Source organism: Telopea speciosissima, chromosome 9 (assembly GCF_018873765.1).
Source record: "Telopea speciosissima isolate NSW1024214 ecotype Mountain lineage chromosome 9, Tspe_v1, whole genome shotgun sequence".
Lineage (NCBI taxonomy): Eukaryota > Viridiplantae > Streptophyta > Magnoliopsida > Proteales > Proteaceae > Telopea > Telopea speciosissima.
Genome location: NC_057924.1, coordinates 13,901,553 through 13,923,276, shown reverse-complemented (window position 1 = coordinate 13,923,276; position 21,724 = coordinate 13,901,553). Strand labels below are relative to the sequence as shown.

Sequence of the window (21,724 nt, the reverse complement as noted above, 5' to 3'; positions counted from 1 at the left end):
AAGCTTGTATTTTCACTTCCCTAGGTATTCTTGTGTTAGTGTGGAGGTATTGATGTAATCTTACATGTATTCGCTAGTTAGTAAATATTGGGGAGAGAAATCGACTTCTATCCCCAAGCATTCTTGTGTATTCTTCTTCTTCTACTTCTCTTCTCTTCTCTTCTCTCCTCTTATTTCCTTTTATTACTTTGAAATAGGTGTCAGAACTGGTTTGAGGGTCGACCAGAAACTTGTCTCTCCCCTAAATGAGTAGAGGCCTCCAACAGTGGCTGCACCATGCAAGAAGTGTTGTTTAAGTTGTTCACCCATCAACTAGAAGACATATTGATGAAGGTTTGAAGCTGTGAACAGGGTTATAAGCAGGGAAGGAAAAACAGGGGTACCACCAACCCTGTAGTTCATGCTCCCTTATCTTTCCTCAGAGATCAGTGAGTGTTGTAAAATGGGTTCAAGGGTATTTTTGTCCTAGGGGTAATTCTGTCCTTGTACCTATTCTAGAATGTTCTCTCGTCTATTATAAATCAATTCAAAGGCAAAACCCTGACAATGTCAATCTTCTCTGTATGGCTGTTTATGGAGCTATGCTTATTGAAGATTGTGATGCTATGGTTCCTAGTTGCTAATTGCAATTGATTGCACATCAGATTTCATGCCTATGCAGCATATTTGAAGTAGGTAGTATTCTTCCCAAAACCCTGACATCGATCTCCCCTTGGCTGGTCTCTTCAACTTTGCCTTCTGTTCTGCTGGTTTGTTTCTTCTTACTGTTGAAGATTCAAACTCTTCTACATACTGGAGTCAGTTGCTGTTGCTACTCCCTTTTACCTCTACATACTGGAGTTTGTTGGGTTAGCTGCTCCTTGGTTATCTCTTCAAAAATCGACTGCTACTGCCCTGTTTCAAGAATCGACTGCTGCTGTCCTTGTTAGTTTTTTGAAGATTTTTCTGAATCGACTGCTGCTGCCCTTATTGGTTTTTTGAAGATTTTTTCCTTATGGCTGATACAAAGAATTCCACAAATAATGTCAATGTTCAGATTACATCTATCAAACTCAAGGGGAGTTCCAATTATCTACTGTGGGCCCCAGTTGTCCGTGTCTACAGTATGGCTAAGGACAAACTTAGCTATATTACTTCTGACCCTCCGGCTCCAGATTCTAAGGACTACAGTACCTGGGTGAAGAAGAATGCAATTATTCTGCTGTGGTTGTGGAATAGCATGGAACCCGATATTGCTGCCAATGTCATGTTTCACACGACTGCTAAGGGAGTGTGGGATGACTTGAAAGAGACATATTCTCAAGAGAAGAGTATGACCCGTACTTATGATCTTCATGAGAAGCTATTCTAGTTCCAACAGTCCGATAAATCCCTTCAAGAGTACTACAATGCTTTTAAGAGGATCGTTGAAGAATTGAATGATTTTCAGCCCCTTACCACTGATATTGAAAAATTGAAGGCCCAACGGAATGAATTTTTTGTCTCAAAATTTTTGGCTGGATTGAATCCTAATCTAAAAGCTGTGAAGGGTCACTTTTTTCGTTTTCTGGTAGAATGTGAAGGGTCACTTACTTGCTAGTGATTCAGTTCCCACTCTCAATGATACTTACTCTAGACTACAGCATATTGTCTCTCCTAGTTCCAAATCAGATACCACGCCCAAGGAGAACTCAGCATTCACTACTAGCAGAGGCCGTGGTTCAGGGGGAGGACGTGGTACTAGCGGTTGTGGCTCTGGTGGGCAGCATATTGACAAAGCTGCCCGGCAGTGTTCTTATTGTAGGAAATCCAATCACATTGTTGATACATGCTGGTCCAAGCATGGGAAACCCGAATGGGCACAACACTTGACCAATCATGCAGCTCCTGAAGAAGGTACAGACATGGTTGCATCCAATGATACTAAACCAGGTTCAAACATGGTAGAATCCTCCACTGCTCTTCGTGATGAGGTTCATTAGTTGATGCGCCGCATAAAGAGTCTTGAGTCATCCACTTCCACTACTGGGGAATCTACTTCCGCTGCCACATGCTCATGCAGGTACACCTGCTTTGCTTTCCACCACTTCCACACCCTGGATTATTGATTCGGGGGCTTCTGCTCACATGACTGGTAAGTCATCTATTTTTAATTCTATTTCATCCAACTCTTATACTCCACCTGTTAATCTGTTATCCTTGCCAATGGATCTTCTACACCACTTATTGGGCGTGGTATTTGTTTGCATTAACTCTAACCTTTCCCTTTCTTCCGTATTACATGTACCTCAATTTCCCCTAAGCCTTGTTTTAGTTAGTTAACTCACTAAAAATCTGAATTGCTCAGTAACATTTTTCCCTTCTCACTGTCTTTTTCAGGATCTTCACACGAGGAAGACGATTGGTGGAGGGTGTGAGAAAGATGGCCTATATTATCTCTATGATGTTGCCCCATATGCTTTTGCTGCTGCAATAATTGTTAGTGGAGAGTCGCCATTCCAATGGCATTATCAATTAGGACATTTATATAGTCCAGGTTAAAAAATTTATTTCCGCAATTTAAGTCTTTAGATAGGTTAGAGGGTGAGGACTGCGAGTTGGGAAAGCATCATCATGCTTCTTATCCATCTCGTACTATGCCCCGTAGTCCGTCTCTTTTTTCTTTGGTCCATTCAGATATATGGGGTCCTTGTCGTGCAAGTAATAGACATGGTTTTCGGTATTTTGTCACATTTGTGAACGATTACTCTCGGCTCACCTGGTTATATCTTTAAAGGATCGTTCTGAATTTTTACATGTATTTCAGAATTTTTGCAATGAAATAGAAACCCAGTTTAAAGCTTCCATTCAAGTTTTTCGTTCTGATAATACCTTGGAATTTGTTCAAAATGAAATTTCCTCTTTTCGTCTTGATAAAGGAATGATTCACCAAACCAGTTGTTCCTATACTCCTCAACAAAATGGGGTAGCAAAATGGAAAAATAGATACTTGCTTGAGGTCGCCCGTGCTATTATGCTTCATATGCAAGTGCCTAAACATTTTTTGTGTGATGCAGTTCTTAATGCTTGTTACTTAATTAACCGAATGTTTTCTTCTATGCTTGTCGATAGTCTCCCTTCTCTATGTTATTTCCTGACTTCCGATTTTTAACTTACCGCCTCAAGTTTTTGGATGTGTCTACTTTGTTCATAATCTCCATCAACCGGGTGATAAGTTAGACCCTAGGTCAACTAAGTGTGTTTATCTGGGTTACTCCCGTACTCGGAAGGGGTACCGGTGTTATGACCCCATTACTCAGAGCCAATTTGTCAGTGTTGATGTCATCTTCTTTGAAGGTACCTCCTACTTCTCTGATCAGCCCACCTTGTCGGGTGAACCTTTGACTGTGTCTGACCCTCCTCCCATTCCTGTGGTTGTTCCTCTACCTACCCCTCCTCTACAGGTATATCGGCACAAGAGGCATAATGGGCAGCTCCGTACAGATACTATTGGTCCATCCCCATCTCTTCCTGTACCATCCTCAACCTTTGGTGCGGCCAGATGACATGCCAATTGCCGCTCGTAAAGGTGAACGGTCATACACCCAAAAATCTTAAGTTGCATATCCCATTGATAAGTTTGTGTTACTCTCCCATCTCCCTTCTTGTTACCATAGTTTTGCTCACTCTCTATCTACTCATACCATTCCTCGCACCCACACTAAGGCCCTTGCCATGGTTTAAAGTATCGACCGATACGGACCGATACGTATCGGTATCGATCGATACTGATACGATACATACTGATACGTCTCCTTTAAAAAAAAATGAACTGTCTTGAATTGTATCGAAATGTATCACCTCATACGATTGATACATATCGATACCATCGATACGGCTAGTAAAGGGTTTTGTGGATGGTTTAATACGTATCGATATGTATCGATACGTATCGGCCGACACGGCTCGATACATACCGATACATTACCGATATGTACCGATACATACCAATACAACTCCTAATCTAACGAAATAATGAAGGAAAACTCTCAACCAAGAGTCTAAAATCTTGCATTTAATCTTGGTTTTCACACTTTTAAACTAAAACACAAATCAAGGAGTGCTACAACATAATCCTTTGCATCATCCAATACTCTTCATGGCTATAGACGATTACAACATGTAAGAAACCTCATCTTTTATAACAACTGCAATTTAATGCACTTGTTTGGTTATACATTATTTACCATATTACTGTTTATGCATGACACTTATTATATATTGCTTATTTCTATTGTTTTTTGTTCCAATAGTGTATTTCCATGTGTATCTTGACCATTTCTATGTGCATCTGTTTTGTTCGATACGTATGTCCGAAACGATACAATACGATACGATACGTCTCTTAAAATCACCCGACCGATATGATACCCGATACCGATACTTTAAACCTTAGCCCTTGCTATTCCTACTTGGAAGAAAGCCATGGATGTGGAAACGGATGCCTTATTGACTCGTCATACATGGGAGTTGGGTGGAGTTACCTCCTGGCAAAGACCTGGTAAAGTGTAGGTGGGTGTATACTATTAAGTATCACTTTGATGGTTATGTTGAGTACCATAAAGCTCGCCTGGTGGCTAAGGGATACACCCAAACTTATGGTATTGATTACTTTGAGACTCTCTCTCTCTCCTGTGGCACGATTCAATTATGTTCGCCTTCTTATTTCTATGGCTGTAAACTTTGATTGGCTGTTATTTCAGCTTGACATTAAAAATGTCTTCCTCTATGGTGACTTACTCGAAGAGGTCTATATGGAGCAACCTCCAGGGTATGTTGCTCAGGGGGAGAATGATGGACATGTATGTAGGTTGCACAAGGCTATTTATGGGCTGAAACAGTCCCCTCATGCGTGGTTCGAGAAGTTCAGGGCTATTGTGACTGGTTATGACTTTTCTCAGTGTTTTTCAGACATTCAGTGTTTGTTCGTCGCCAAGGACAGAAATTGGTTGTTTTGTTGTCTATGTAGATGACATCATTGTCTCAGGAAATGATGAGAGTGGCATTAATGAGGTAAAGGATTATTTACAGCCATGAAGACTTGGGCCAGCTTCATTACTTTCTTGGGATTGACGTTATTAGAAGTAGAAAGGGGATCAGCCTATCTTAAAGAAAGTATGTGTTAGATCTCTTGACTGATACTAGTACGCTTGCTGCCAAACCAATGGATAGTCCTATGGATCCTAATAAAAAATTTGGGATTGATGATGGGGAACCTCTTAAAGAGGTCCACTCCTACAGAAGCTTGATTGGGAAGTTAATATACTTGACTGTCACTAGGCCAGACATATCATTTGTTGTTGGGGTTCTCAGGCAGTTCATGCAATCTCCTTGTAAGTCTCATTGGCATGCAGCTGTTCAGGTTCTTCGATATTTGAAGGGTGCTTCTGGGAAGGGGCTTATTTATCGTCCCACATAGACATATGGAGTTAGTTGTATACTCTGATGCAAATTGGGCAGGTTTAGCCAGTGATCATCGGTCTAAATAAGGTATTGTACTTTGTTGGCGAGAACCTGGTTACGTGGCAAAGCAAGAAACAAACCACGGATGCCAGGTCTAGTGCTGAAGCAGAGTATAAAGCTAAGCACATACTACTACTAAGTTGATGTGGATTCGGTCATTACTTCTTGAGATGGGTTTTCAAGTCCCGACTCCTATGAAGATGTATTGTGACAACCAGGCAACCATCTATATTGCTAGTAATCCGGTCTTCCATGAGAGGACCAAATATATTGAAGTGGATTGTCACTTCATTCGCAGTGTTGTTTTGAAGAAGTTGGTCGAGACACCGTTTGTTTCTTCGTCTGATCACCTAGTTTTCGATCTTGTTGTAACAAGCTGAGCATGGGTGATGTAAATGCTCCAGCTTGAGGGGGAGTGTTGAAGTATTGGTGTTAGGGGCAGTTTAGTCTTTCTCCTTATTTTCTGTCGGTTTTTAAGTCTTTTGTACTATCGGTTAGTTGTAGGGGCATTATTGTTCTTCCTATAATTATGTTTTTATTATAATTATAAGAGGGACAAACTTGCGGGAGAACATTCTGTTCTAGCCGCAGGTTCTCTCCCACTCTTGGGACACGTGTGCTTCTTCTCCTCTCTTCTTCTCTTCTTTTTACTCTGGTCTGGTTATAGGATTCTGGTGTTCTAACAGTTTCAAATCTCCTTTAGAAATCATATCTCCCCATGTTTTTGCCTTCTCTCTTCCTCCCAAAGTGTTTAGGTGTATGTGCTATGTGCACCTTAGTAAGTCTACTTGGACTAAACTTGATCCTAAAGCTCTTAAATGTATCTTCCTTGGTTATGCCCCTTCTACAAAAGGCTATAAGTGCTACCATCCATCCTCCAAGAAGCATCTTCTCTCAAAAGATGTCACCTTCTTTGAATCTGTGCCCTTCTTTATTCCCCATATGCCACCTCTCCAGGGTAGAGTAGTGGAAGTGAAGAGATTGCTATTGTTGTCCACCCTTTTCAACCTTTATCAATTCCTCCCTTTCTTTTTGCTGTAGGAAACCAAAAGGGTGTAAATATTACTGATGTATTAGACCATTCAAGGAGAGCTGATAATGAAGGAGAACCTAGCATTGAGAAGGCATTGAGAAGGTTCACAAGGAGTTACTTGTATACACAAGAAGGGAAAGGAAGACCAGCCAAGAATCCTCTTCGGATCCTCATCCTGAACCTCACGTCTTTGAGTCAAGTAATACTTCTTCCCTTCCTTCTGAGTTAGATCTTCCCATTGTTGTTCGGAAAGGAACAAGAGCATGTACTAATCCCATAGCCAAGTTCGTTTCCTATGATGCAATCTCTACAGGTGTTGGCATGTTGCTTACTCAGTTGCTCTTTCCTCAACTCCTATTCCCAAGAACGTCACTGAGGTCATATCTGACCTAAGGTGAAAGGAGGTGAGAAAATGATGACCCTTGAGAAGAATTGTACTTAGGAGCTTCCAAGAAGCATCTTCCAAATGAGAGAACCCCGGTTAAATGTAGATGGATCTACTCAATCAAATACCGATCAAATGACACTATTGAGATATATAACGCCAAATTGGTGGCCAAAGGATATAGTTAAGTGTACGGAATTGACTATCAAGAGACATTTGCCCATGTGGCTAAACACAATTCGATAAGAGTCCTTTTATTATTGGCAGCCAACAAACACTGGCCACTGTATCAATTGGATGTGAAGAATGCATTCCTCCATGGTGACTTGGAAGGAAAAGTGTATATGCAAACCCCTCCAGACTTCAAGTTTCCTTCAGCTAAAGGGAAAGTATGTCCTCTTAAGAAAGCTCTATATGGCCACAAACAGTCCCTGAAGGCTTGGTTTGAGAGGTTTAGAAAAGCTATTCTGAAGAATGGATACACCCAAAGTGAGGCTAACCATACTCTATTTACCCGACGCGACGAGGTTAATGATACTAACACAGCTCTAATCATCTATGTGGATGACATTGTGGTGACTGGAAATGACCAGGAAGAGATATAGGGACTTAAGTCTTACTTAACTCAACAATTGAGATTATGGACCTTAGACGGTTAGACCCTTAAAATATTTCTTGGGAATTGAACTGTCAAGGTCATAGAAGGGGATAAATATCTGTTGGAGGAAATTTGTGTTGGATTTGTTGAAGGAGGCCTGATTGTTGGGTTGTAAACCAGCAAACTCACCTATTGATCAAAATCACAAGTTAGGTAAAGACTGTGGACCGTCCCTAATCGATGCAGCAAAGTACCAGAGGTTAGTAAGGAAGTTTATCTATCTTTCTCTTACTCGCCCTGATATTGCTTACATTGTTGGGGTAGTGAGTCAGTTTATGCATGACCCCAAGAATGGGAATTTGAATGCTGAGTATCGCATCCTCAAATATTTGCAGTCCATCCCAGGAAAAGGGTTGTTGTACACCAATTATTTGAGGATTGAAGACTACACCTGATGCTGATTGGGCAAGATCTGTTTTTGACAGAAGGTCTCAATCAGGATATTGCACATTTGTAGGTGGAAACCTAGTTAAATACTTAAATGGAGAAGAAAAAAAAAACAGTCAGTTGTGGCTAGATCAAGTGCAAAGGAAGAATTTATAGCCATGGCTCATAGAATGTGCAAACTTCTATGGTTGAAAAGGTTGGTTCAAGAATTGGGGTGCGATACTGAGGAATCCATGTGGTTATATTGTGACAACAAGGTGGCCATAAGTATAGCTCGCAATCCTGTGCAACACAACCATACAAAGCACATTGAGGTTGATCGACATTTCATAAAAGAAAATTTGACTCTAGCTCCATCTGGACTCCTTTTGTGAAGACAGGCGACCAATTGGCACTCCAGTTTAGTACCCTCTTGAGCAAACTGGGCATGTATGACATTTATTCTCCAGCTTGAGGGGGAGGAAGTGTTAGAGTTCATGGAGTAAGGATATTATGGGTACCTTGTTAAATAATCTCGTATTTTTACCTCCCCAAGTATTCTTATTTTAGTGTGGGGGTATTGATGTAATCTTACATAATATTCACAAGTTATAGAGGAGAGAAATCAATTTCTCTCCCCAAGCATTCTTGTGTATTCTTCTTCTTCCTTTCTCTTCTTCTTCCTTTTCTTATTTCTTTTCATTACTTTGAACTATTCTCTAGAGTGATTATTTAGGGAAACACTTATTTGATTCTTACTTGTTGTCATAGGAAGCAAATACTTGACATCAATGATACCCGAAAAAAAAATAAGAAGTGAACCAAAGAGAAACAAAGCAAAAGAGTAAATTTTGCATCTCACGATTTTAACCTTCTTTAAAGATAATTCAGTATATACATGCCTCTAAGAAACGGTGAACCTAATGTCCTGAGGCAAATGCCTCACTTTGCTTCACAATTTGGGATCTGGGGCTTATCAAAGCTCTTAGCTATCAGTAGAGATTTTTGCCATCCAAAGCCTCAACATGTAGGTCCCATATGCTTTTGAGACACTGATTCATGTCTCACACATCCACAACAGTTTCTGAAATTTTAGGTATGAAATCATTCTTGTGACAATATGATTTAAAATTCATATATTCCATTCCTGGTCCTATGGCCAGAAAAAACTACCTTTAACCCTTGAGTTGGGCAATTTTTGGTTCCACTTTTATTCTAATCAGAGGCACATTACCCATTGATGTTGGAGGGAAAGGAAATTTTGACATAAGCATAACCTTCTAGGGACACAAACCCTTGTCTCGCCATGTTCATAAAACAAACTGAAACTTTCATGCACAACTCCATTAAAAAATCAAGAATCCATTTTAGAAGTATATGCATAAAGGGTTGAACAATATATTCATCATGAAATTAGATAGCACCTACCTTCAATTTGTTCAAAGGGTTCTTCCAATAAAGATATTTTCCCTCATAAGCAATAGGAAATAAGGTATGCACGACTAGTACGAGGAGAGTTATGATCTGCAAAAGACACCGACTTATGTAAACTGCATATATGCAGATGATAACTGTGACAAGAGTAACAACAAAACAAAAGAAAAAGAAATCCAGTAATACGAAGGACTCAGTACAAAAGTTCTGATGAACAAGTTGAAGCATATATAGACTACAAGCCAAGTGGTCCAAACTCCTTATACCATCCAATTCATCATATAAAAAAGGCACTATATTCCAATTTAACTAGCACCCCCAGTCCATAATTACAACTACCATAGTTGTCAAGACATCGCTTAGGCAGGTGTCTGGGATGCCTTGGTCGCCTTGTCTGTTGGTGTCACCTTCTGTCCAGGCTCCCTCCAACGACTAGGAACCTAGACGCCGTGACAACTATGACAACTACATATGTAATGTCCCAGAATTTTGAAAGCCTGAAAGTGTTAATAAATAATTAATTATCTATGCCCAGAGGTATTCGTAACTTTACACCTCAGGGGCAATTCCATAAATTCACGATTATTCTTTCCTTAATACCATTATGTGTATAATCTGATCTTAGTTATGACCTAGTATTGGTCGACATAAGGGTATATGAGAAATTTAAAAATTAAAGAGTGCTTTAGTTCTTATATTTAAATTGATTATGGACTTAGTAAGCAATTGAAGTGTTAGGCTATTGGTTGTGACTCTAGTTGATATGAGGTCTTGGGTTCAAGTCTTACAAGCCTTAAAGGAGGAGTATTTTATTTAAAATCCTTTTATTTTTTAGTCTAAGCCTATGGTGAATCCTACCATAGCAAATAAATCGTGGGAAGGGGGGGAGAAGTCTGAGTCGCGAAAGGATAAAGAGAGATTGTTATCAGCGTAGATTTAGCAATTAGAGATTAAATAGGAGATTAGGTCTAAAGAAAAGAAGAAAAAAAAAGGCAGAATAAAATCATGAGAGAGGGAGAAGCCGAGAGAGAGAGAATAGCAAACTGAAGGGAAAAAAAACAAAAAAAAAGAGGCAAACAGCAAACCTAGAAGAAGAAGGAGAATAGAGAAAGAAGGACCTTGCGAGTTGCTGCTACTGCTGAAGATTAAACTCAGTTGCTGCCAAGGATTTTTATTGTTGAGAGAGTTTAGAATTAGAGAATAATGCTTAGATGGTCTAAGGTAGACCCTAAGCCTTATATTTATAATATCAGAATGAAAATACATGGACAGAATTGTCCTTAACACAGCCGACATGGCTGAACACGAAATAAAAACAGGAAAAAGACCAGAATACATGGGGGTATTCTGGTGTATATAATTCAACACTCCCCCTCAAGTTGGAGCAAATATGTCAATCATGCTCAACTTGACGAGATTAGGATGGAACAATTTCCCAGACAATCCCTTGGTGAAAATATCAGCAACCTGATCAGTAGACTTCACAAAGGGAACACAAATCAATCCGTCTTCCAACTTCTCCTTGATAAAATGTCTATCCACTTCAACATGCTTGGTGCGATCATGCTGTACTGGATTGTGAGCAATGTTGATTGCAGCTTTGTTATCACAGTACAACATCGTAGGAAGATGAATAGGAACACCAAGGTCTTTTAGCAAACCTTTCAGCCAAAGTAACTCACAAATACGCTGCGCCATAGCATAAAGCTCTGCTTCAACACTCGAACGAGCCACCACATTTTGCTTCTTGCTACACCAAGTGACAAGATTGCCCCCTACAAAAGAACAATACCCAGAGATAGATTTCCGAATTCTGATCTGCAGAACCAGCCCAGTCAGCATCGGTATATGCCTCTACCCGTAGGTAACCATGAGGAGATAGAAGAATGCCTTTTCCAGGAGCTGACTTCAAGTAGTGAAGAATCCGAAGAACAGCCTCCATATGAAAAGAATAGGGGTCGTGCATAAACTGACTGACAGTACTCACAGCAACAGCAATGACTGGACATGTGTGTGAGAGATAAATCAGCTTCCCCACTAGTCTTTGGTAACGGCCTTTATCAACAGGTTCACCCTCCTTTTCTTTGAGACAGATAGTAGCCTCCATAGGAGTATCTGAAGGGTGATATCCTAACAAACCAGTTTCAGCCAACAAGTCTAGGACATACTTCCTTTGGGAGAGAAAGATGCCTTTAGAAGACCTGGCAACCTCAATCCCTAGAAAGTACCGTAGCTTCCCTAGATCTTTAATCTCAAACTCCTGCCCAAAAAACTTCTTCAACCGGTTAATCTCGTCACCATCGTTGCCAGTAACCACAATGTCATCCACATAGACTATAAGAACAGTGAGTATTTTACCAGCCCTCTTTATAAAGAGAGTGTGATCAGCATTACTTTGCTTATAGCCCACAGAAATCATGGTCTTGTGAAACCGACCAAACCATGCTCTAGGTGACTATTTCAACCCATAAAGTGCTTGCTTCAATTGCACACTTTACCTTGATTAGAATATCCATGTACACCTCCTCACCAAGTTCTCCATTTAGGAAAGCATTCTTCACATCCAGCTGTTGTAGATCCCATCCAAGATCGACTGCGTAAGATAGCAAAACCCGAATTGTATTCAACTTTGCAACAGAAGCAAAGGTCTCCTGGTAGTCAATCCCATATGTCTGAGTGAAGCCTCTTGCAACCAAACGTGCCTCATATCGATCGACAGTGCCATCAACCTTCTATTTGACCACAAACAGCCATTTACATCCCACTGGTTTTTTCCCTGGAGGAAGATCTACAAGATCCCAAGTATTATTTTTTTTCAAGGCTCTCATTTCTTCCAACATAACTGCCTTCCACTTTCCATCTGCATAAGCTTCCTACCAATTTTTAGGAATAGAAACAAAAGAAAGAGAAGACATAAATGCACGAAAAGACGAAGAAAGAGAACTATAAGAAACAAAGCGAGAAATAGGATGCAGGGTGCAAGTCCTAGTACCTTTGCGATGAGCAATAAGAAGTTCGGAAGGAAAAGTCTCACCAGGAGGAAGATGAGGATCTGGATCCTGAGCCAGCAATTGGATAGGTATCGGTGCTACAGTGGATTGATGCTGCCCTCTTTTAGAGCATCTCTTTTGGTAGGTGATAATATTCGAGTTGTCAATTCTCTTTTGAAATTCACTAATGGTTCTCTGGACTGCAGTCAACTCCCCCTGACTAGGAACATGACCATCATTATTTTCGACAAGCTCCCCTTGTAAAGTAATCCCTACGGCAGAAGGGGCAATAGCCAAAGGAGGTTGGGCAGCAGCCAAAGTAGGCTCCAAAGGAGGCTGGACAACAGCTAAAATAGGCTCCAACGGAGGCTGGGCAGCAGCCAAAACTCCAAAGTAGATGGGAGAGGAGGAACCTCAAGGGCAGGAAGCACAAACACATCTTCACTAGAACCAGAATTCTCCCCCTGAAGATGTGGGGATGGACACGGGGGTGGAGTGAGACGACCATCATCAAGCAGGTACAAGCCACCATGCACTTTAACCAATCCAATCGTCTTCCCAGAGGCCAAATCCTTAAACACACAATGGGAAGGAAAAAACGTCACTTTACAGTTAAGATCACGAATAAGACTACTAATGGAAAGAAGGTTAGTAGTAAAATTAGGAATATGCAAAACCGAAGACAAAGTAAGGGAGGAAGTGCAGTTGATGATTCCTTTTCCAGATATGGAGGAAAGGGAACCATCAACTACTTTGACCTTGTCTTTCCCAGAAGTGGGAGAATACCGATGGAACAGGCTAAAGGAACCGGTCATGTGATCTGTAGCCCCAGAATCTATGATCCAAGGATGGGAAGCTACAGAAGCACAATGACCACCAAATGGAAACCTGACGGGGCAAAGTGTGAACCTGAAGGAGCTGATGTAGTAGAGGCAGCAGCTGCGGAAGACCTTAACACTCGTAGGAAAGCCTGTAGATCATCCTAGGATAGACCAGTGTCAGTAGCCAGGGCTGTAGGAACAGATTCAGAGTGGTTTGCCCTATTTTTTGTCTTCTTCTTGGCAGCCCGTTTAGCCTCAAAATTAGCTGGCTTCCTGTGAAGCTTCCAGCACTTCTCTTTGGTGTGGTAAGGCTTGTGACAATGCTCACAAGTAACAATCCCTGTAGTAGAATCACCAAGAGAAACATGTCCGACAGGTGCAAGGGTAGCCTGGGCAGCAGACTGGAGGGCTAATCTGTTAGTAACCGGAGGGTGGAGCATAGCAGCCCGACGGTTCTCTTCAGACGAGACCAAAGCATAGGATTGTTCAAGTGTGGGAAAAGGGGAATGACGCAATACTTGAACACGAATCTGGTCATACTCCATGTTCAAACCAGCCAAAAAAACATATACCCTGCTTTTGTCCAGATGGTTCTTATATGCAGTGATATTAGCAACTGTAGTGGGATGGTCATCAGAAAAATGGTCCAATTGCTGCCAGAGACTGTGCAAAGTAGCATAGTATTTGGAGACAGATAACTCCCCCTGAGTAGTATTATTGACCTTCTTCCAGAGTTCATACACCTGTGCATCATTATCGAGTTGTCCATATGTCTCCTTGCAAGCAGACCAAATCTGATGGGCTGTATCAAGGAGAAGAAAACCATTGGCAAGGTCTGATTGCATTGAGCCAATCAAATAGGACATAAGTATACCATTGTTGGAGATCCATCTGGTCAAGAGAGTGTAAGGGGCAATCGGCATGGTGATAGTACCATCAATATGGCCAGTAAGCCCACAGCCAGCAATAGCAAAGTATGCCGAACGAGACCAGATCAAATAATTACTCCCATCCAGTTTGATAAGATTAGGAAGGAGATAACGGTTGTCATTCCTACCAAGCCCATCAGCAACAGAGGTACCAGTAGAGACTTCAGAGTCACCCATAATGCAATCAAAAAACCCAAATCGCAGAGGAGGGCTGTGGTGATAAGAAACCCAAGAAATCCTTCAAATTTAGGGCTGAAAATTGAAGGAGAATTCCCTTTCAATGTGAGAATGTCTCTCCAAAAATCAGCAGCAGCAGACAAGCGTAGCCCCTAGATTGATCTTTTCAGGGTTTTGAAAAAAACCATGTTTGACTGAAATCGATATACGGAAGAATAGGCCCAAAAACTGAATTGTTGAGGATCAAATTGGAGTCGAATCTGTCTTTATAAGTGGAGAACCAGCCTTTAAAAATTCAGCACCAACAGAAGTCACAAACTCCTAGATCGACAATTGTCAGGGTTTTGAAAAAAACCCTGATTTTGTGAAAAATCGATCTTAGGAGGTCTTGAATGCAAGGGAAGATAGGAACAGTATCTGAGGAGAGAAGCTGCTGCAGTTCTTGGTCTTCAAAGAGGAGGATTGGTCCCTTGTAGTAGAGATGGAAACAATCCAAAAAAACTGAAGGTCCAAATATCGCACAGGTATTTTTTTGTCCCTATCGATCACAAAATTGCAGCATGGAAAGAGGTAATTAAGGGCAGCATCTGGATCTGTAGATCACCTCATCAATGCTGCCCTAGTGGGAGAATGGAAGCAAAGGGATCAAGCTAGAGGAAGAAGAAGAAGAAAGAAAATCGAAGGGGGGAAAAAATCGAGAAGGGGAAGGTCCCTAATTCATAACCTGCTCTGATGCCATGTTGAGAGAGTTTAGAATTAGAGAATAATGCTTAGATTGTCTAAGGTAGACCCTAAGACTTATATTAATAATATGAGAATGAAAATACACGGACAGAATTGTCCCTAACACAGCCGACATGGCTGAACATGAAATAAAGACATCTTTGCTGCAGTTCCAGCCAACTATTCTGTGCTTATCCTGGGTTTTTTTTTTTTTTTTTTTTTTTTTTTTTTTTTTGATGTATACATTAACGCTACCTTTCCCTAACAGTTCAAGCTTTTAGGTGAAACGGTAGCAAACATGGTATCAGAGTAGGGAGGTCAAGTGTTAGACTCCTGGGAAGTGCATCGGAAGAGCTTTCCCGACATTTCTTCTCCCTCAATGCTGAGCGAAGGAAATGCCATGTGGGCTCCACGTGAAAAGACCATGGAATCTTGGGCTGCATGTGTGGGGGAGTGTTGATGTATAAATTAATCCTGCCCTTCCCTAACAGCTCGAGCTTTTAGGTGAAACGGTAGAGAGCATTCTTCAACATGACTTGATTAATCACTAGTATTTTACACAACCAAGCATCTACACCAAATTACAGCATTATCAACAATTTCTTCCCCTACCTATTCAGACAAATCAATCTATTGGTTTGATTTATTTTCTGGTTTTAGAAAGGCATCGCCTAGGCATCCAGGCGGTTTTGTTGGGGCCTAGGCGACCTCCGCCTTATTGCAAGGCGCCTTGCACTGGTTTTTAATGGTATCGAACCCGGTATTGGCCCTTATTTATGCCAAATATCATTTAAGTAAATGAAAAAATATTTCATTTACTTAAGATATTATTCATAAATAAGCAAATACCCCCTATTTGAATCCAATAATAAATAAAGAAAAATCAAATTCCAAAAGGATAAAAAGTCAATCCCCCAGTTCAAGAACAAAAATGGATTTTCGACGGTAAGCAAAATTTTCAACTTTCTAATGCTGGGGTTTTTTCTCAAATCTAAAAATTCTATAAATCTTATTTTTTTTTTGGTTGAATAAAAGAATTCATTACCAAGGAAAGAAAGAAAACAAGGGGCCCCCAAAGGGGGAATACAACAGCCCACGGCTAAACAAACTTCAGCTAGAGGCAGCTAAAGAAGAGAAAGAAACATTAGGAACACCCCAGGAGACAACAATAAGTCTGTTCCTTGGGGTGTCAGTACAAAAAGAAGAAGGGGCTGACAATAATTTGGAGGAGATTTCGAAGGAAATGGAATCCCAAATCTGTTGAAATGAACAAGAATTGGAGGTCCATTTCCTGACATTTCGCTCCATCCATACGTAGTTTAGGGCAGCACAGAAAGCCATCTTCCCAACAGTGTCGCAAATAGAGGTCCCTCCGAAGGTCATATCAACCCAAATCCATTCTCTAGAGAAAGGAAGGATTCTTCTTTGTGCAGGCCAGCACTTGGACAGAATACCTTTCCAGATGGCTCTGGAGGTAGGGCACTCAAAGAACAGGTGATCTGAGTCTTCAATGTTGTTCCAACAAAGGCAGCAAGCATTAGGAACATGGATGTGACGCCTGCAAAGGAAAGCTTGAGTAGGAAGACAGTTGTTCAAGACTCTCCAAGCAGTGAAGCAATGGTGAGGTATGTGATGCTTGAACCAGAGGAGCTTCCTCCAACCAGCCATCGAGCCTTTGAATCGGAGAAGGTTCCAAGCTGCCTTGGAAGAGAATTTCATCGATCCATCTGCTGACCAGGAGACACAGTCACCCCTAGAAGGGGGGCTTCTTTGTATGGTCTGAAGATCATCCCAAAGAAGAGAGAGAGAGGCTGGGAAGAGGTAGGGGGAGGAGCCCAATCATTGTGATGAAGATTGTCCGCAACAAGAGCCATCCTATGAAGACCTAAAGCATAAATCGTCCTTGGCGTGACCAGATGCAAAAGAATCCCTTTAGGGTGCCAGTGATCCAACCAAAGGGAAGTGGAGAGGCCATCTCCAATGTGGGAGTGGATGGAGGGAAGGACTAAGTGGCGGGACTCCAGGATCTTGCGCCAAACCCAGGAAGCATCAGAAGAGACAGAAACAGTCCAGATGGAGTCTTGCCGAAGAAGACCCGAATAAATCCAATCAACCCAAATACTCTTCTGTTTTGATATGGTAAAACATTGCTAAAAACCAAAAGTGCGGTAAAATATTCATTTGTTTTGATATCTAAGAAAATATTTTCATTCAGAGTGATTTTGATAGCATTCGAGCATACCAAATAAGGTTTGACCAGAACATAACTTCTTCAATTTTGTTGGAAAGCTGGTTTTGTGCTCTACCTAATACTAAAAGTCTCATGTAAAAATAAAATCATCTGACTAGTCAAACTTCTTATAAAACAAGAACATTTCTCTAAATCGTGAACAATTTAATTACTTATAGATAAGATCATATTTTCTAAGAACAGTATAAACCAAATGTGAGACTAGTATAAACCAAATGTATGTTGATTGTTTCAAACTTCCAATAGCTTGCTTCTTCAGTTCTGTTGTCTTCTAGTTCTATGTTGATTTTTTATGACTTGATGTGACTTAATGTGGCTTAATTACTTATAGATAAGATCATATTTTCTAAGAACAGTATAAACCAAATGTATGTTGATTGTTTCAAACTTCCAACAGCTTGCTTCTTCAGTTCTGTTGTCTTCTAGTTCTATGTTGATTTTTGATGACTTGATGTGACTTAATGTGGCTTAATGTTGATTTTTGATGACTTGAGAAGGCTTAATGTTGATTTTTTATGATATAAGGTATATATTGTAGCATACTAAAATATTGTAGCACAGTAAATAATGTTAGAAAAGGGGGAAATAAAAAATAACACTTGGGGGCGCCCTGGTCGCCTAGGCGGGTGCCTTTTCGCCTAAGCGCTTACACCCCTCCAGCGCCTTGGGTCGCTTTGCCGCCTTGACAACTATGACCCCAAGTAGGATTCAATTGTTTCCGTTTTGAAGGACATAGTATATCAGTTTATGTATTGATCTATGTTTCCATGATTTTACTCATGTTATTTTCAATGATTCTGCCCTATTGCAATACCTAAAAGATCCACAACGGCAGGTAAGATCAATCACTGATTATTTTCTGGTTTTCTATACTGAACATACCCTGTTTTTGGGAGATTTTTGGGCTGTTCTTGAGACCCAATCGCAGACCTATTGACTGGGAAGATCAGGGCAATATTTTGGGGTTTTTAAGGGCTGCCTAGGAGTGAAACTCAACCTAAGTTTTGGGTCATTCCGAAGTCTTTTAGTGCTGCTATTTAAAAATCTCTCAAACCTGCAACTTCTTGATTCCAGAATTTTATATCTCTAATTACTTCTGGCCGTTAATTTGTGATCATATTTTGGGGGTTATTAGAGCTACCCTAGGGGAAGTTCCAATCCGAATTCGGGGAGAATTTGACCTATGGATTGAACTTAATTTCAGTTTTACTGATTTCTGGAAATTCCTTCTCAAATCTGAATTGTTCTAATTACTCTCAAATTATCCAACCAGTCTTCCTCATCTTTTGAAGGGTGTTAATATTTGTCGTGGGGGATTGATTCCTAGAGTTTGACCTTCGTCTGAGAAGGTTGACTTCATTGACTTTTTGGGAAGTAAGGTACTGAATTAGTGTTCGGGTTACGTGATTAATAAAGGATATTATACAATAGCAGGTTGTGACTAAATTCAACTGCTTAGAACTTGGAGGGTTGAAGTAATACTTTTACAGACTGAGGTAAGTGGAGTATAGTGGGTGTAGGTATGGTTGATTTAAGTTCTGTTTGGTATGCTTGTTGTTGCTGAAATATATTAATATATGGTGATTTGAAATTGTGATCATGAGTGATATGTGGTTCTGTGCAATGTTTAGTGATGTTAAATCTTGATTTGTGTGATGTATAATTGTGGAAGTGGTACCTAAGGGCTAATGATTATTGCTTGGATGCTTTTGCATGAGTGTTGACGTGTTATATCTAAGGGAAAATTTCACGGACACCCCCTCTAAGTATTCAAAATAGCATGGACTTACCAAACTTGGTCAAAATGGCAATCTTCCCCCTGACGTTAAGCAGGGTTACCACTCAAAGTTAAAATGCCGATTTTAACCCCATTAGTTATTTAAAAAAACAAAATGAAATATCCATTTTAACTCCAAAGTTGAAATATCCATTTTAACCCTAAAATATCAACCTTCCCCCTTCTTCCCTCTTCTTCCCTATTCCAACAATCTACCCCCCTCCCCAAACCCTAACTCGATTGGCATTTTCAATCTCACGCCTCCCTTGCCGGCAGCCCCTCACCGCTCCTCTCATCTCTCAATCAGTGAGAGAGTGGAAAGTAGGGGATGTGATCTCACAGAACCCAAATTACTTCCGCTGCAGCTCCAATTCCATTTATTTCGATTCCTGTGTTCCTCCGTTGCCGGACGAAGAAGAGCTGCAATTTGACCAAAATGAACCAATTGGTGTTTCTGCCATGGATGCAGGGGTACTTCCTTCTAGCCATTCATCTAAAACAAGGTAATCTGAGAATTTAAAATCATGAGCTTCAGCAAAATCATTTTCTGGGGAATTTGTGGATTGGAAAGTGGAATCAGACATTTGGGTATTCTTTCAAACACAAAGAAGGGGGGATTCAGAACTTGTGGTTAATGTGAATTATCTGGGTTTTTGAGTTTAGAGTTCAGTAGTCTTGGCATGGGAGGAATGGAATCATGAAATGAACCAATTGGTGTTTCTGCCATGGATGCAGGGGTACTTCCTTCTCACCATTCATCTAAGACAAGGTAATCTGAGAATTCAAAATCATAAGCTTCAGCAAAATCGTTTTCTGTGGAATTTGTGGATTGGAAAGTGGAATCAGACATTTGGGTATTCTTTCAAACACAAAGAAGGGGATTCAGAACTTGTGGTTAATGTGAATTATCTGGGTTTTTGAGTTTAGAGTTCAGTAGTCTTGGTTAGACATAAACTCTAGCTTGAGTGGTTTCCTTGGAACCTTCCTTGAGGTAGAAGGAAGTTTCTCTTATAATTCTCTTAGTACTAGCTACGTCTATACGTGAGAGTCTCTGAAGAGATTGTGGCCCATCTTAGGAGAGAGAGAGATAAAGGGAAAAGGAAAGAGGAGATCACGGTGGGTGCAGGGACAATTCAAGGAAGACTTGGGGAAGCCTTATGGACTCATTGGTGCTCGGCCCTCCTCCTCATCCTCCCCGTCGTCGACATCTGTGGTGGTGCCGAGGTGCCAGGTGGAGGGCTGCCACGCGGCGCTGGTGAACTCCAAGGATTATCACCGCCGGCATAAGGTGTGTGAGATGCACTCCAAGGCGCCCAAGGTGGTGGTTCTTGGTATGGAGCAACGGTTCTGCCAGCAGTGCAACAGGTTCAATTTCTTTCTTCTACTAACAAATCAGAAGAAATCACAATTTGTTCTGGGTTTTTGTTTTCCCTGTATACTCTTCTTCATCTTCGTCTCTAATAGCTTTTGTGGATTGGATTGTAGGTTTCATGTAGTATCTGAGTTCGACGATTCAAAGAGGAGTTGCAGGAGGAGAAGGCCTGCAAACACCGGAGAATTTCACAATCCTGAAACGCTTCTTCCTTCCGCCCAACGAAGACGATGAAGATAGAATAAGGGATTTTACCTTAAGGGTATTATGGGGAGTTCACACTGTGGTAAGGACAATTTCGTCATTTAAAAAAAGTTAACAGCAACTTAACTGCACAGACTAACGAAGTGGACTAAATTGAAATAAAAACATAAAATAAGGGTACTCTGTGATATTTTTCCAACGTTTGGTAAGTCCGTGCCATTTTGAATACTTACAGGGGGTGTCCATGAAAATTACTCTATATCTAAAGAATGAGGTTGTTTAAAGAGTGTAATTCGAGGGATTGTTTGAGGGTAAATAGACTACACCGTGCCCGTGGAGAGTCATAACCACCAAAGAGATAGAGTGTTCCGTGGGGCCACGGAAATATCCATAGTCACAGAGTGGGTGACAATGGTGTATACATATAGTCACATAGCGGGTGACAATAGAGAGTGATTGTAGTGGGCTGTGTTTCTCTTGTGTTATGGGCAGTGGCAGCCTGTTTCCCTCAGTGTCGGCTAGAGTAATAAAGAGTGGTTATAATTAAAAGTGTTTTGTGAAAGTGTTATTTTTGAAAAACCTAAAAGGGTTTTGTTTAGTCGCATGTGATTGTTTGGTTGTTGTTTGTGTGTTGTGCTCTTACTAATTTTGTCTTCCTGGGCTGTTTAGCTCACCCCTATTTTTCTGTCATCACAGAGGATTGAGATGGAGGTATGCTTTAAGTTGAGAGTTCTAGGGTGACTCAAAGTTTTGTTTTTCATTTATTGTTATTTTATTTTATTAGATGGGTGTAGTAGGGAACAATTTGAAATGTAAACTCTGATAGAGTGGATTTTGAGATTTCAGTTTGGACAAACTTTACACTGCCACTAGTAAGAATCATTTGAGAGTTAATGCTATGGTTTGAATATTTTATGTTTAAAACTTGAATTTGATGATTTATTGTGAATGATTCTGTTTGGTTTTTAGCGATCGTTTGATCAGCGCCCGTGAGGGCTGAACCCCTACCTGTATCCGGTTTGGACTTTCGATTATGACAACACATGCAGCACATGCAGTCAAATATAAATCTCTGGTTTGGATTTTGCATAATGGGATAAATAATGTTGATAAAATAAAGACA

General features: G+C 40.7%; 1 protein-coding gene across 1 annotated transcript in view; it reads right to left on the bottom strand.

Annotated features, from left to right (window-relative positions):
* Positions 1 to 21,724, bottom strand: part of LOC122640182 (two pore calcium channel protein 1B) — a 177,460-nt gene that overhangs the window by 137,211 nt on the left and 18,525 nt on the right. The window contains exon 4 of the mRNA XM_043833336.1: positions 9,352 to 9,447. Within this exon, the coding sequence (XP_043689271.1) occupies positions 9,352 to 9,447 (96 nt within the window). The remainder of the gene's footprint in view (positions 1 to 9,351; positions 9,448 to 21,724) is intronic.